The sequence below is a fragment of the Haemorhous mexicanus genome, chromosome 3, assembly GCF_027477595.1.
Source record: "Haemorhous mexicanus isolate bHaeMex1 chromosome 3, bHaeMex1.pri, whole genome shotgun sequence".
Classification (NCBI taxonomy): domain Eukaryota; kingdom Metazoa; phylum Chordata; class Aves; order Passeriformes; family Fringillidae; genus Haemorhous; species Haemorhous mexicanus.
The window spans coordinates 81,065,525-81,078,139 of NC_082343.1; the positions used below are offsets into that span (position 1 = coordinate 81,065,525).

The 12,615-nt window shown below is 41.2% G+C and overlaps 1 protein-coding gene across 2 annotated transcripts in view; it reads left to right on the plus strand.

Moving 5' to 3' along the window:
• Window positions 1-3,223: 3,223 nt before the first annotated feature.
• The window catches only part of RNGTT (RNA guanylyltransferase and 5'-phosphatase), a 170,772-nt gene continuing 161,380 nt past the window's right edge, over window positions 3,224-12,615 (plus strand). For both annotated transcript variants that reach the window (XM_059842477.1, XM_059842478.1), the window contains exons 1-2: window positions 3,224-3,376; window positions 8,962-9,071. In XM_059842477.1, the coding sequence (XP_059698460.1) occupies window positions 3,313-3,376; window positions 8,962-9,071 (174 nt within the window). In that variant the 5' untranslated portion in view covers window positions 3,224-3,312. The remainder of the gene's footprint in view (window positions 3,377-8,961; window positions 9,072-12,615) is intronic.

Genomic DNA, 12,615 nt, shown 5'->3' on the forward strand with positions numbered 1-12,615 from the left:
CAAGGAAGAACAAGAACTCAGCTCCCTACTACCTAAACCAACATGGCTGTGCTGAAACCAAAGCAGTGATGCCCATGGCCCAGAGGATGAGCTGCATCCTGGGAAAATGACTTCTTTATTGTAGTGTCTGCTCTACCAGGAATAGGATTAAAATTGGTGAGCACAAACCAGAGTTAAGTGTACAAGCATCTAAGTACCTCTAACATAAAAGAAAATTGACATATAGTAAAGAGGACTGTTATATAATTGACTATTAACACTTTGCAGTTATTTTCTCAAAGCAATCCTTGAAATGACCACTACGGCCACCCTCACAGTCCTTGTACAGATGTAGCCACGTCAGCTTTGGAACATCACAGGAAGACATCAGGGACTTGGATTCCTCTGCTGGTACACCAGAAGAATCAGATTAACAGTTGGTATAAAGGCAAGCAGGACATGCCTGTTCACAAAGAGTGTTTGATGTCGCATGCAAACATCACCATATGACTGCATAAATAGTTTCAAAATGTCTAAGATGGCAAAGTCCATATATATGCATATAAAACATAACATCAGCTGTAAACAATTCCTTCCCTTGTGCATTGCTAAATGAAATATACCCTCCCATTTCAACTATGTATTATATATATCAAACATGATATTTCTGATCTGCAACTCTTACACTTGTTTAAAAGATATCAGAATCTTAAATCTAGGTGATGAGAACAGATTACTGCTCATTCATGGTATCTTTTTTTAATAATCTTCCCCTCTCCAAATGGTTTCGTTCCTAATTTTGCCATAGTGATGACGTTAGTGCAGGTTGCTTGCAATTTACTGAAATCAGATACTGAGTATCTTGCTGTTGCTCTTTGCTTCTCTTTGCTAATGCCTTGCACTAGGTTCACTTTCTTTTCTGGCTGGTCTTCAGCACCACCTGGTGTCTGACTTGTTGCTTGTTTGTTCCCTTGTAAAGGGAATTATTTCAAACAGCATAAAGTAACATAATCGAAGTGCATTTAGCAGTTAGGGAAAATAATATTATTAGTCTTTTGCTGTAGCAACACCTTCAGTTTTAGCTAGGATGAGAAGATTAGTATCTGATGATGACAAAGGCCGTAGAAGACAAAAATTCAGAAACTTCTAACATAGTGTAAGAACCTAATGACTCAGTTATGCAAACTACTAACTGAATACCTCAATTACTCTGAGAGGATATTCTAGGGAAGAAACTATGGCTAATGAAATCCAGGAGGAAAATGTGTAATGAAGTTTAGTTTCATTGTTTTAATCTATTCACAGAACCTAAGGGCTTCCTATTATATCTGTACACACAACTCTGGTTAGTTCTGCAAGTTGTGGCACCTACTGACTTGTAAAGGCAGGATGCCTGGCTTATGGCAAAACAGACAGAACAGTACTGAAATGTAAGTAACTGGAAAATTAGGTACAAAAATAATCCATTGCTGTTGTTTCCTAATGCTTCACTGAAGCCATCTGCATAGGTTTGGCTGATAATGCCTATGTAACTGAGATCAAATTTACAAGGTGCTTATATAACTTGAGTTATAAGATATTAATATAACCTAAATAATGATTTTAATATATCAATATAGCCTAAATAATGAATTTTTATATATCTATATAGCCTGATACTTATATAACCTGAATGATAACTTTTTATACAATATAATGGCTAGTATATGGTCAACTAGTTGCTTAATGCTGAATAGACAAAAAGAGAAGAAAAAACTCGCCAGGTGGATAGCATTAGAGATGGATAAATATAGTGCAAATGAAGAATTGGCAAGTGCAAAGCCAATTAGCCACAAGATAAAGAATTTAGGCCAGTTAAGACCAGACAGACCAAGGAACACCATAACTGGGCATGCTCTGAAGACAAAGTTGAAAAGTTCAGATGCAAAGCAGACTTTGGAAGCCTTCATCAAAGACCCCAAATGACCCCCAAATTGGGGAGATGCAAGCGCAGTGCCAAAGAATGATCTAATAACCATGAGATCATTCTATGTAAATGAGTTCTGGCACATATGTGATGATGTTGTAGTGACATAGTGATACTAAGCAACACTTACTGTATAAATATACTGCAGCACAGACAAGGGTGGGTGAGTTAGGCAGAGATAAGCCCCTCACCACCAGCGCTGAAATAAACAAATGCTTGCTCTATAAACATTAATATATGGAGATTTATATCCAGCCTTTTGGACATCTCTGACATAGTTAATTTTCATAGTAAGCTTGTAGGGTGCTGCTGATTAGAATAAACTGCACTACTAGAAGGATCCACCTACTTCCACATCCACTTCTGGCTATAAGGAAACATCTGGCAAAAAGTAAAAGCTGAGGAATTATGTCTGTCCAAGCCTCCAGCTATTTTCAACTCAGGCCATTTCCTAAACCTGATGCAGCCTGCTACTTCAGTAGCCATGGATTACATTCTCTTTGAAGCACTTGCTCAGTCTTCCCTGAGACCTGTGTAAACTCTGTATTTGCAGCAGCCTTTGCTGACTGCTCCTGTGACTGGACAAATGATCCTCCCAGCTGCTTCCAGCTTAGGTCCGGTTACTTTCATGTAGTGGCTCGAAGGTGCTCACTCAGAATCACAGAATCAATTAGGCTGTAAAAGTCCTATGAGATCGAGTCCAACCTACGACCAAACACTATGGCACCAAGTGCCACGTCCGGTCTTTCCTTAAACACCTCCAGGGTGACTTCACCACCTCCCTCGGCAGCCCATTCCAATACCTAATCATCCTTGTGAAGAAATTCCTTCTTGTGTCCAGCCTAAACCTCCCCTGGTGCAGCTTATGACTGTTCTCTTGTTCTACTGCTGGTTGCCTGAGAGAAGAGGCCGAACCCCAGCTGGCTGCAGCCCTCCCTCAGCCAGCTGCAGAGAGCGATAAGGCTCCCCCTGAGCCTCCTTTTCTCCAGGCTGAAAATCCCCAGCTCCCTCAGGCGCTTCTTACAGAACTCACGCTCCATCCCCTTCACCAGCTTCGTGGCCCTTGTCTGCACAAAGAGGAGGAGCCCGTAGCAGTTAGTGACCACCTCCCCTCCCACCGACCCCGCTCCCCAGGCTGAGGAGCTCTAGTTTACGCTGCCCTCTTCCCGGCCGGGCACCACCCCCGGTCCCGGAGCCCCGGAAGCGGAAGCGGCTCCCGGCACTCCGTGTGCGGCGGCGGCCGAGGCGGAGCCGGGTCTGAATGGAGGCGCCGCGGGCGAGGGGCTTCTGAGCGCCCCGGGGCCGCCCGCACCCCGCGCCCCCTCCCCGCCTCCCTCCCTCCCCCCCTGGGCCGGCCGGGCCCCGCCATGTCCTACAACAAGATCCCGCCGCGCTGGCTCCACTGCCCCAGGAGGGGACAGCCCGTGGCAGGTGAGCGCCCGGCCCAGTCCGGCCCTGCCTGGCCGTGGGGCGGCAGCGGGCGCGGTCCCCTCCCCTGCGGCGCTCCGCTGCCCGCCCGTCCCGCTGCTCCTCATCGCCGGGGGCCGCCGCGGCCTCTCGCACTCTGTCCCTCTGTCCCGGCCGGAGCTCTTTGTCCCGGGGCTACGGCTGTGCAGTGTTCCACCCCGAGCTCCAGGCCGGTGTTGGTCCCGGACCTGACTCCCGTTGGGCGGCTGTTCTTCTTAAAGCCCGGCCCGCAGCAGCGCTTTGCCTTCAGCGCCGGGCTCGCCCTCCCCTCGGCCTGTGCCCCCGTCTGACACGGACTCGCCCCGGGCTCATCCAGAGGTGCGGGGGTGCCGGCCCTCTCCTGCCCACCGGAGCCTTAGTGCTGGGCTCTCGCTTCTCACTGGTTCAGTTTCGGGTTGAAACTTTTCTTGTTCTGTCACATCTGATGAGAGATGTGACAGACAGGCATGCAGAAGGTGCCGTACTGCAGCTACTAAGTTGATGAGAGGCTTGGAGCATTTTTCTTAGGAGGAAAAGCTAAGAGAACTGAGCTTGTTCAGCCTTGAGAAGAGGTGACTGAGAGGGGTTCTCATTAATGTGTATAAATGTCTAAAGGGGGGGGGGGGTGTCTGGAAGATGGAACCAGGCTCTTCTCAGTAGTGCAGAGCAGTAGGACAAGAGGCAATGGACAGAAACTGATGGACAGGAAGCGCTACCTGAACATGAGGAAGGGCTTCTTTACTGTGCAGGTGACTGAACTGGAACAGATTGCCCTGAGGGATTGTTGAGTCTCCCTTACTGGAGATATTCAAGAGCCATCTGGTGCAGTCCTGTACAGTGTGCTGTAGGATATGACTCTTCTGAGCAGGGAGGTTCGACCAGATGACCCTCTGTGGCCCCCTCCACCCTGACCAATTCTGTGATACCAGGCCTCTGTGCAGCCTCTTCATGTTTGATTCTCTTTTTCCTGAATGCTCTGATATCTGTGTCAATTTGTCATTCTGCCGACTGACAGTGCCCTTCCAGTCACCAATATGCTCCTGAGTTCTTTAGCTGGAAAATGAGTTAAAGTGTAATACTCCAGTGTTACACTTGTATTTCAGAGTTTGTCAGTGGTCACTGTCTGCTTGGATATTCTTGCCCACAATGCAGTGTCTTGGTTGTTACTCAGTATGTAGTCTTCTGGCGTATAGTGGCAGTGAATTCAGTGTCATCTAGACACACATTTTTGATTGTGTGTTAGCTATCATACTGACTTCAGGTGAATGTTTCCTCTACTGCCTGGTATGAGATAAAGTAAACAAACATCTGTCTTTTCAATTTTCTCAAGTTTTTCTTTTCTTTTTAATGCAAGCAGTTACAGCCTCCAGTAATTTTTTTTCCTCTCCAATATCTTCTAGTTTTCACTCCTTTCATATCCCTTTCTGTGATGATAGAGGTATGTGTTCAAAACACAACATGTACTACTCAGTGTGTTATTTGCACTGGCACTGTGGCTTGATTTGCTTAATAGTTACAACTCCTGTGTTTTCTGTCCCACATTTCCACATCATCTTACATTTTTTGATGGCAGCTGGTTGTGGAATGGAAGACACTGATGACTATATTTAGAACCTGGTGAGACATCTCAGTTGGTTTAATCCTCAGTAATCATCAATATGCATTATTTGGCATTTGCCAGTATTTAACATCAGTTGTTCATTTTGTGGGTTACTGGTTTCCGTCAATTTCCTTACACTTCTCTGGACTTGGCTCCGTTAAATAACAGTGATGTTGGAATGCTCATGTCCATTATCTCTTTCTTCTGATCATGGCCACACGCATTACTTTATATCTAATGAGAAAGGTTTGATAACCTAAGCCTTTGACCATGACAAAAACAGACTAATGATTCTTTATTCTGTGTTTTTCTTCTCAGCAAGTTCTTGATCTCTGTTAGTTATGGCTTTTGTTTGTCTGTCTTTTGAGCCATGGTTTCTCAGAAATAGCAACCTAGAGTAAGCAGGAATGAGGGTCATCAGTGTGTCATCTGCTGTGCCATCACTACTTGTGTGTTTGTTTATTCAGGAACTGCAAGGTAATTCTTTTCTATTCCATGCAATCATGCACAGGAAGTTAATGCACAGTAAAAAAACTGAAAGTGCTTGGCTCATTTCTTTGTGTGCTTTATCAGGATGTATTCTTGTTCACCTGATTTTTAGTTTTTTAGTCTGAACAACTTACCAAAAGTAATGGTATGCCATTGGTCTTCTTCCCTTTTTTGCTGTTTTACATTCAAACACATCTAGCAGTTTTATGGGAGATGATTTTTAGGGTTTAATTGATGTTGGTACTATCTCCCACATACGTTACATTTTAGTTTTAATTAGTATTTAAATCAGATTCCTAAGCACCTGTATGCGACTTTATTTCCATTTGATAATGTATTAGTAATAGTCTTGCTAAGCAAGTTTTGCATGGCTTCTGTGGACTCATATTCATTGAGTGTTTGATTGTGATGCTCTTGTCTCATGGTTGTGGCATCTAGAATTTCTAGATGACCTCAAGACAAGTACTAACGAGGCCTGAAATTCTGCTGTTGGTGAGATTGGGTTCGTTCAGGTTAACAGGGCTCTTTATCCTGGACAAAGTCAATTCATCTATGTCTCCCATTATTTTCCTGTTCACTTCTTTAAATATTGGTAGTTTTATGCCACTTTCTGGTTTTATCCTCAGAATCGCACATTTTCACATTAATTGCATTGCAGTAGAACTTCAGTCATTTTGATGAAAAGAGCTTTCTCTGAATGCCTGATCTGAACAACCTGATCTGAAGTGATCAGGTTGTTTCAGCCTTACTGCCTTGACAGCACCATCTCAGCAGGTATCTGCTTTTCATGACCACTGAAGACCCATTCTCTTGGCAATTTTGCCATGACAAGTGCTAGCAAGATACTGAAGAAAAAGCATGAGAAGTGTCTCAGCAGTGTTTTCCAGCCTTCTTCAATTGGTGCACATTAGTAAATCCTGTCGTAGACACACATGTAGCATGCGGAACTGTGGGATATTATGGAAAACATCCATATTGCATATGAGAAAGCACCTTAAATAAGAGTAATGCTTCTGGTTCAGGAAGTTTCTGAGCTGTAGCTTGTTGTAGTTGGGGAAAATAATCTGGATGATGGATTGTCATTGTCATTGTTTTACGCTCTTTCCCAGTTGTCTGTTATTGGCCTATGTTGATGATGACATAGTGGGTGAAATGGGTGCTTTGATCCAGCATAGTTCTCTTGAATCAGAAAATTCAACAGAAAACTTACTTTGTAGAGATATTTTTGTTTTTTTAATTTAAATTGTGGATTTTACCGTTTAATTTTATTCCCTTAACCTCAGTCACTTTACCCAGTCTAGCCTTCCTAATCAATGCTCAGTCTAAACATACCATGGTCATACTTAATTATGTTTGTCATGTTTTGAGTTGATAGCTTCATGTCACATAAATGCAGGCTAAATTAAGAGTATTTTTTCACTGGTATGCTCTAGAATTTAGATTGGAAGATAAAAAATGTGACAAAGTTAGAGCATGTACATGTAGAAAATGTGATATCTTACATTGTTCACTTTGATTCCCCTCACATTTATCTGCTTGATATCTGTGCTCTGGTATACTGGGCTCTTATTTTTAGAATTTTTACCTGTTTTTCAGCCTAAAGAAATACCATCTGTTAGACAGGTAACTAAATTGGAAAATGGTTTTTAGTAGCCACTTTTCAGAATTATTTGAAAAATTTGAACATAATTGTGGAAGTAGGTAATAATCTGTTGTCAGGATTCCAGTAACATTTTGAAGTTAATTTGGAAATTCTATTGAGGAGTTACAATTAATGTCATAATGTAATTGAGGTACTAGAATGACTTGGGATGCTTTAATGTTCATGTAAAGTATCACTTTGTTACTGTTGGATCACCTAATTCAGCAAATGATTTTTAAATCTCAGAAGCTTATGCATGGAGGCTTGAGTTGCAATCAGGTATTACTGCATCACTTCTTTAGCACAAGATGTAAGGCAAAACTTACAGTAGCTACTGCCTCCTTTATACTTGTCCATGTTACTCAAAAAGTTTAGAAATCTTTTTAGAATTAAAGCTTAGATTTTCAGTAGCTTGATGATGCTTAATGAGAGGCTTACATGCACATGGGGAAGAAGTTTTTTCAAGCATCTGTACAAAAACAAAATTGCAAATTTTCCAGGTAGAGAAGAAGAAACTGGAATTTATAGAAGCTGAGCACCTAAATACTTCCAAATATCTGTGTTTCAGCTTTGGAAGTCATAGTAAATGGGCCCTGTATGAAATATTCATCACTTCCACAGCTGTCTGTAGGTATTTAAATGCTGCAGGGATGCTGACTAGACTACATTGTCTTTTCCCACTCTTTTTTCCCAGCATCTTTGTAAGGGATGGTGGTTTTCTTTTGTAGCCGTTGACTCTTTGGTCACTGCAGCTCTTATTCTTGAGTGCCATGGGTTAAGAAAGCTTAGTCACATTCTTCATGTTCCATAATGAATGAGTAGATATGTTAGTATGGGTGTGACAAGTGGCAAAGTCAAAAAACTGTCAAGCGTGATGTTGTTTTGCAAAAATTATGGTGATGATAGATTTTTGTGTTTAGATCATGTAAATTTAGGATTTGCATAATCAGTCTGTACAGAGGAGTATTGCAAGTTAAAGTGGAAGAGTTAATGGAGAGAGAGGCTGAATGATAGTGTTGAAGGTGACAAGGAACACAAAGAAGCAAGAAAATTAGATAGAGATGAGGAAATCGAGGGGAGGTATCCAACCCAACAGCCTTTACCAAGGTGGATGGAGGGTGTGTAACTTGGAATGAAAAGGCAAAGGGCAATAAAGTGAAATTCTTCTAACAGTCAAACAAGTTGAAGTGACTGCAATTTATTACCGTTTGACATGAGTGTTGATTGTATGACAGAATAACTCTCCTTTTAGCTGTAAATTTTGGAACGGTCTCAGGGGAAGAGTGAGGCTGTTTCTCATGTTGCTTGCTAACTGTTGCATAAAGCTTCATAGTTTCCACATCTGTCTTCTGTGGTTTCTCATGTCTATTTCATGGAAGATAGGTGCTTATTTGAGATTATACAGAGTGTTGCTAATTTTTTTTTTGCAGGGATCTTTACTGTATGTTGTATTTGCACTTAATCAGAGCTGATGTTTAGATGATTGGATGACTGTCATTCTAAAATGCTGTTTCCATGTTTTCGACTGTACTGAGTTTAAATTTTCTATACTCTGTTTGCTGTAGCCCTCCCAACTTAATTCACACTAAAAGTTAGCTAAAAATGTTAAATTACTCCAATTTATGTGAACTGACCTGTATTTCCTTTAAAAGTTTAAACTTGTGAATTCTGAGGACTCATAACTAAAAAATGTTCCAGTTTACTGTTGACTGTACTATTTCTGCAATTATTTATTATTGAATGTGAATGTATAAAACATGCTCAGCATGTTGGTTTGAAATGCTAAATTGTAACTGTACATATACATAAAATACTGCAAAATTTTATTATCTTTCATAGGGAAGTTTTTACCTTTGAAGACAATGTTAGGACCAAGATATGATGAACAGGTTGCTGAAGAAAATCGTTTTCACCCAAGTATGTTATCCAACTACTTAAAGAGTCTGAAGGTAAGGTTAAATTTTCTAATAGTTGAAACATTGCTCTCATTATTAATATTTACTCAAGTGTTGCTTTTCAGATTTAAGGATGGCTGTGTTTGGGACACCTGTACAGAAATTTTTGTTTGTTTGTTTAGTTTTCCAGGTCTCCTCTGCAATTAATAGATTTCTAAAAGAGTTTTCTTACAGAAAATTCTTGAGACTAAACAAACCCGGGTCCCTCAGCTATTCCTTCATGAGCCTTGTTGCTCATCTCTGTTCACCCTCCAGCTCCTCAATGTCCTTTCAATAGTGAGGAGCCCAGAACTGAACACAGCGCTCGAGGTGTGGCCTCACCAGTGCCAAGTGCAGGGAGATGGTCACTGCCCTGGTCCTACTGGCCACACTATTGCTGATACAGGCCAGGTGCCATTTGCCTTCTTGGCCACTTGGGCAGCAGAGGGTAGGCTGATACTGAGCTAGCTGTCTACTAGTACCCTGTGGCCCTTTCTGCCAAGCATCTCTCAAGCCACTCCTCCCCCTGCCTGTAGCACTGCCCGGGTCTGCTGTGACAGGACTCTGCAGTTGCCTTATTAAACGTTGTGGCATCCACCACTACAGACTTGCGGTTCTGTCTCCCCTCTTCATCCTCTGTTTTGCCCATTTCTATCTGTGTGCTTCAGTTTGCATGTTCTGCACTGTAGCACAACTGTGATAATAAAGGTGGGAACAGGACCTTTCCTTTCATATAGGTCTCTGTAGTGTTGTGGCCAATCCAGTGCCTCTGGAGATGTGGGAAATGGGATTTTGAGCCTGCCAGGCAAGAAATTAATTAATTGAATTGGTTATTAAATTTTCTATAGAAGTTTAGTGCCGTTTGTTTTGATTGTGTCTATCAGATGAATCATGCAAGTGGTGTTTATTTCTGTGGGTTTTTTAATTATTTTTTGCTGTTGATCGAGGTTAAATTAATTCTGAATTTGTTTAACAGTATCAGACCTGAAACATCAGAAGAATTAGGTGACTAAAAGATGAGAATCCTCATTTTATTAATCTTATTTAGGCATAGGTATGAAGTAGATGGTGAACTACTCACTGTAGCAGTGGTAGGAGTACCTGTGCAGTAATGCAATAAGAAAGTACGGTCAGTGAAGCGTATGTGCCTGCTCTCAGTGCTTGAACTGGTAGGGTTTTTCTTGCATCTGTGCTTTTATGATCCACTCTAATCACAGAGGATCAAACAGAACTCTCTGTGAATAAAACTGTAAGAATCCTGAGGTTCAAAGTATTTCCTAAAAGAAGATTAAAACCAAAGGAGGTTAAATGTTGATAACAACGAATGGATATAGTTAATTTAATAGTAAAAGAAATAAAGAGAAAGAAATAGAAAAAATAGGTGGGCGGGGCACAGAAAGAGTGACAGAAACAGATTAAATAGAAAACATGAATGACATAAACAATGACATCTTGCTGCTCCCCTCCATCTGGTCTTCTTGGTGGGGAGGGTCCTTCACCTTAAAGTATAGAATCAAGTGGATTAACATATGTTTGGGTCAGGTGGGAATGCCCAGGTGTCTCCCCTGAGCAGGGGAAGGTTGTCACTGTCCCTTGCAATGCTCTGTGTCAGTTGCATCATTTTGCATCATGTGCAGTGGACTGGTGCAGGGTCTGGGGAACCTTTCAGGGGGCCTTTGACGGACCATGACACCCCCTCTGCTGTCCCTTGTGTGAATGTCCTGTAGATGTGGCGTTCCTGGGGTGGGGGTCCCCACAGCTGAGCTAGTCTGTGCTGGGCGTTCACTGCCTCTGCCCAAAGGCTAAACACTCCTCCTCCCCCCGGGTTGGGGGAGAGTTTGTGCAGACCTGGCACCAGATTAGCCTGGGGCTATGGCTCCACCCCGAAGCTGCTGGGCTTAATTCTCCTGTGGAAGTATTCTTCTTCCCCATCCCTGACCTGAGAATAGTGTCACTTTTACCTTATCTCAGATCAGCTTACAGTCCAGGGCCTCAGTCAGGGGCCCCATTCACGGTTGGCTTTGGTGATGCAGCTTTTATTGGTGTAGCTTCATAATATAGTTTTAATGGACAAAAATCCTTAATAAAAACATTAAACCATAAACTGTAATATTTCAGTCTCTGACATGTGGATCTAAATTCTACTTGAGTTCCTTTTTTATGTATTATGTTATTTTTGACTCTGGATTTGATAGGTATGCCTGGAATTTTTCCCAAACCAATCTTAATAATGTTTTAAAGTAATTTAAAATTCTGTGTCTATTTTGAAGTTACAGAGAATTTCACAACCTTACTCAGAATTTCTGAATGCTTGCCTCCTTAGTGATTTGCCACCAAAAAGAAATAATCATGGTGAGACTCTAGCCTTTTCAGTAGTTACATCTGTCAGTTCTGTTGTAATGCTACAAATTCATGTCTTGAGTGAAATCAGATTATTAGAACTTGATAGTAAAATTAGTAACATGAGGATCCCATCTTATATTTTGGTAATTTTGATTAACAAGCAGAACATAGAATTTCTCTCAAACTCTCTGTTCTCATCAATTCTATTACATTGTATTAGACCCTGGCATTGTTGATGGGTGTTTGCTATTTAAAAATATATATTTCTTTTTTATTTGCCAGGTTATGTAGTGGTTACTTACCATTTGTAGATTAGCAATTTACCAACAAGCCAGCAATGAAATAAATGTGAGATTAGGAGCCCTGTAAGAGTGAGGTTTCCCACCCAAGGTGAAAGTAGCTCACTGTGCATGGTTCTTGTAATTTTATTGTGGTGTATTTTTTACTGCTAATATTTTGCAGAATAATTATTTCTGAAAACTGGATATTACTTAAGTTTATATAATTTAGCTCTCAAATAAAAGATTTCAGCAGAAACTTTTACATCTGGATTTCTGTATTAGGGAGATATTGATGTTATCACAGATTTTTGAAGGTACCAGTTTAACATTTAAGACAACATCTGTCTGGGTGGAACTGTCTGTAACAAGCTTCCTGTGTGATTTTTTTTCTCACTGAACTAGTTGTTGAAAATCTGAATGTTAGAAACTGATTTGATTAGCCATCACCATTTTTCTTGCGATTGCCAATAGCAGCATAGTATCTTAATGGTCTCTTAAACGAATTGCGGGAGCAATTGGTGACAGCGTGAATATTTTTTTTTTTTAATTTCTTGAGTAGCTAGGTTAGTATGCAGTTTATGCTTTATACAGGTAGATTTATTTCTGTCACAAAGACCTAAGACGTTAGTTAACTTGAAAGAATGTTTGGGTAATTAGTATGCTCAAGTTACAGAATTCCTATTAGGAAAACTACTTACCAATTTTCAACCACATTATTGTTTTCATAGATACATTCAATCACTGATCTAAACTATTTTTCTCAAATAAGAAATTAAAGAAAAAATTCCTGAGACTGTAGTGAAGTCAGTGTATTGTAGTATGCTCTCTCCTTGGGGAGGGTGTTTTCAATCTCCAGTGTCTAAGGAGAAGCTTCTAGGGTCATACAGGGGAACCTAGCAAAACCCATTTTATTGCACAGCAGCAGAAGAGGACAT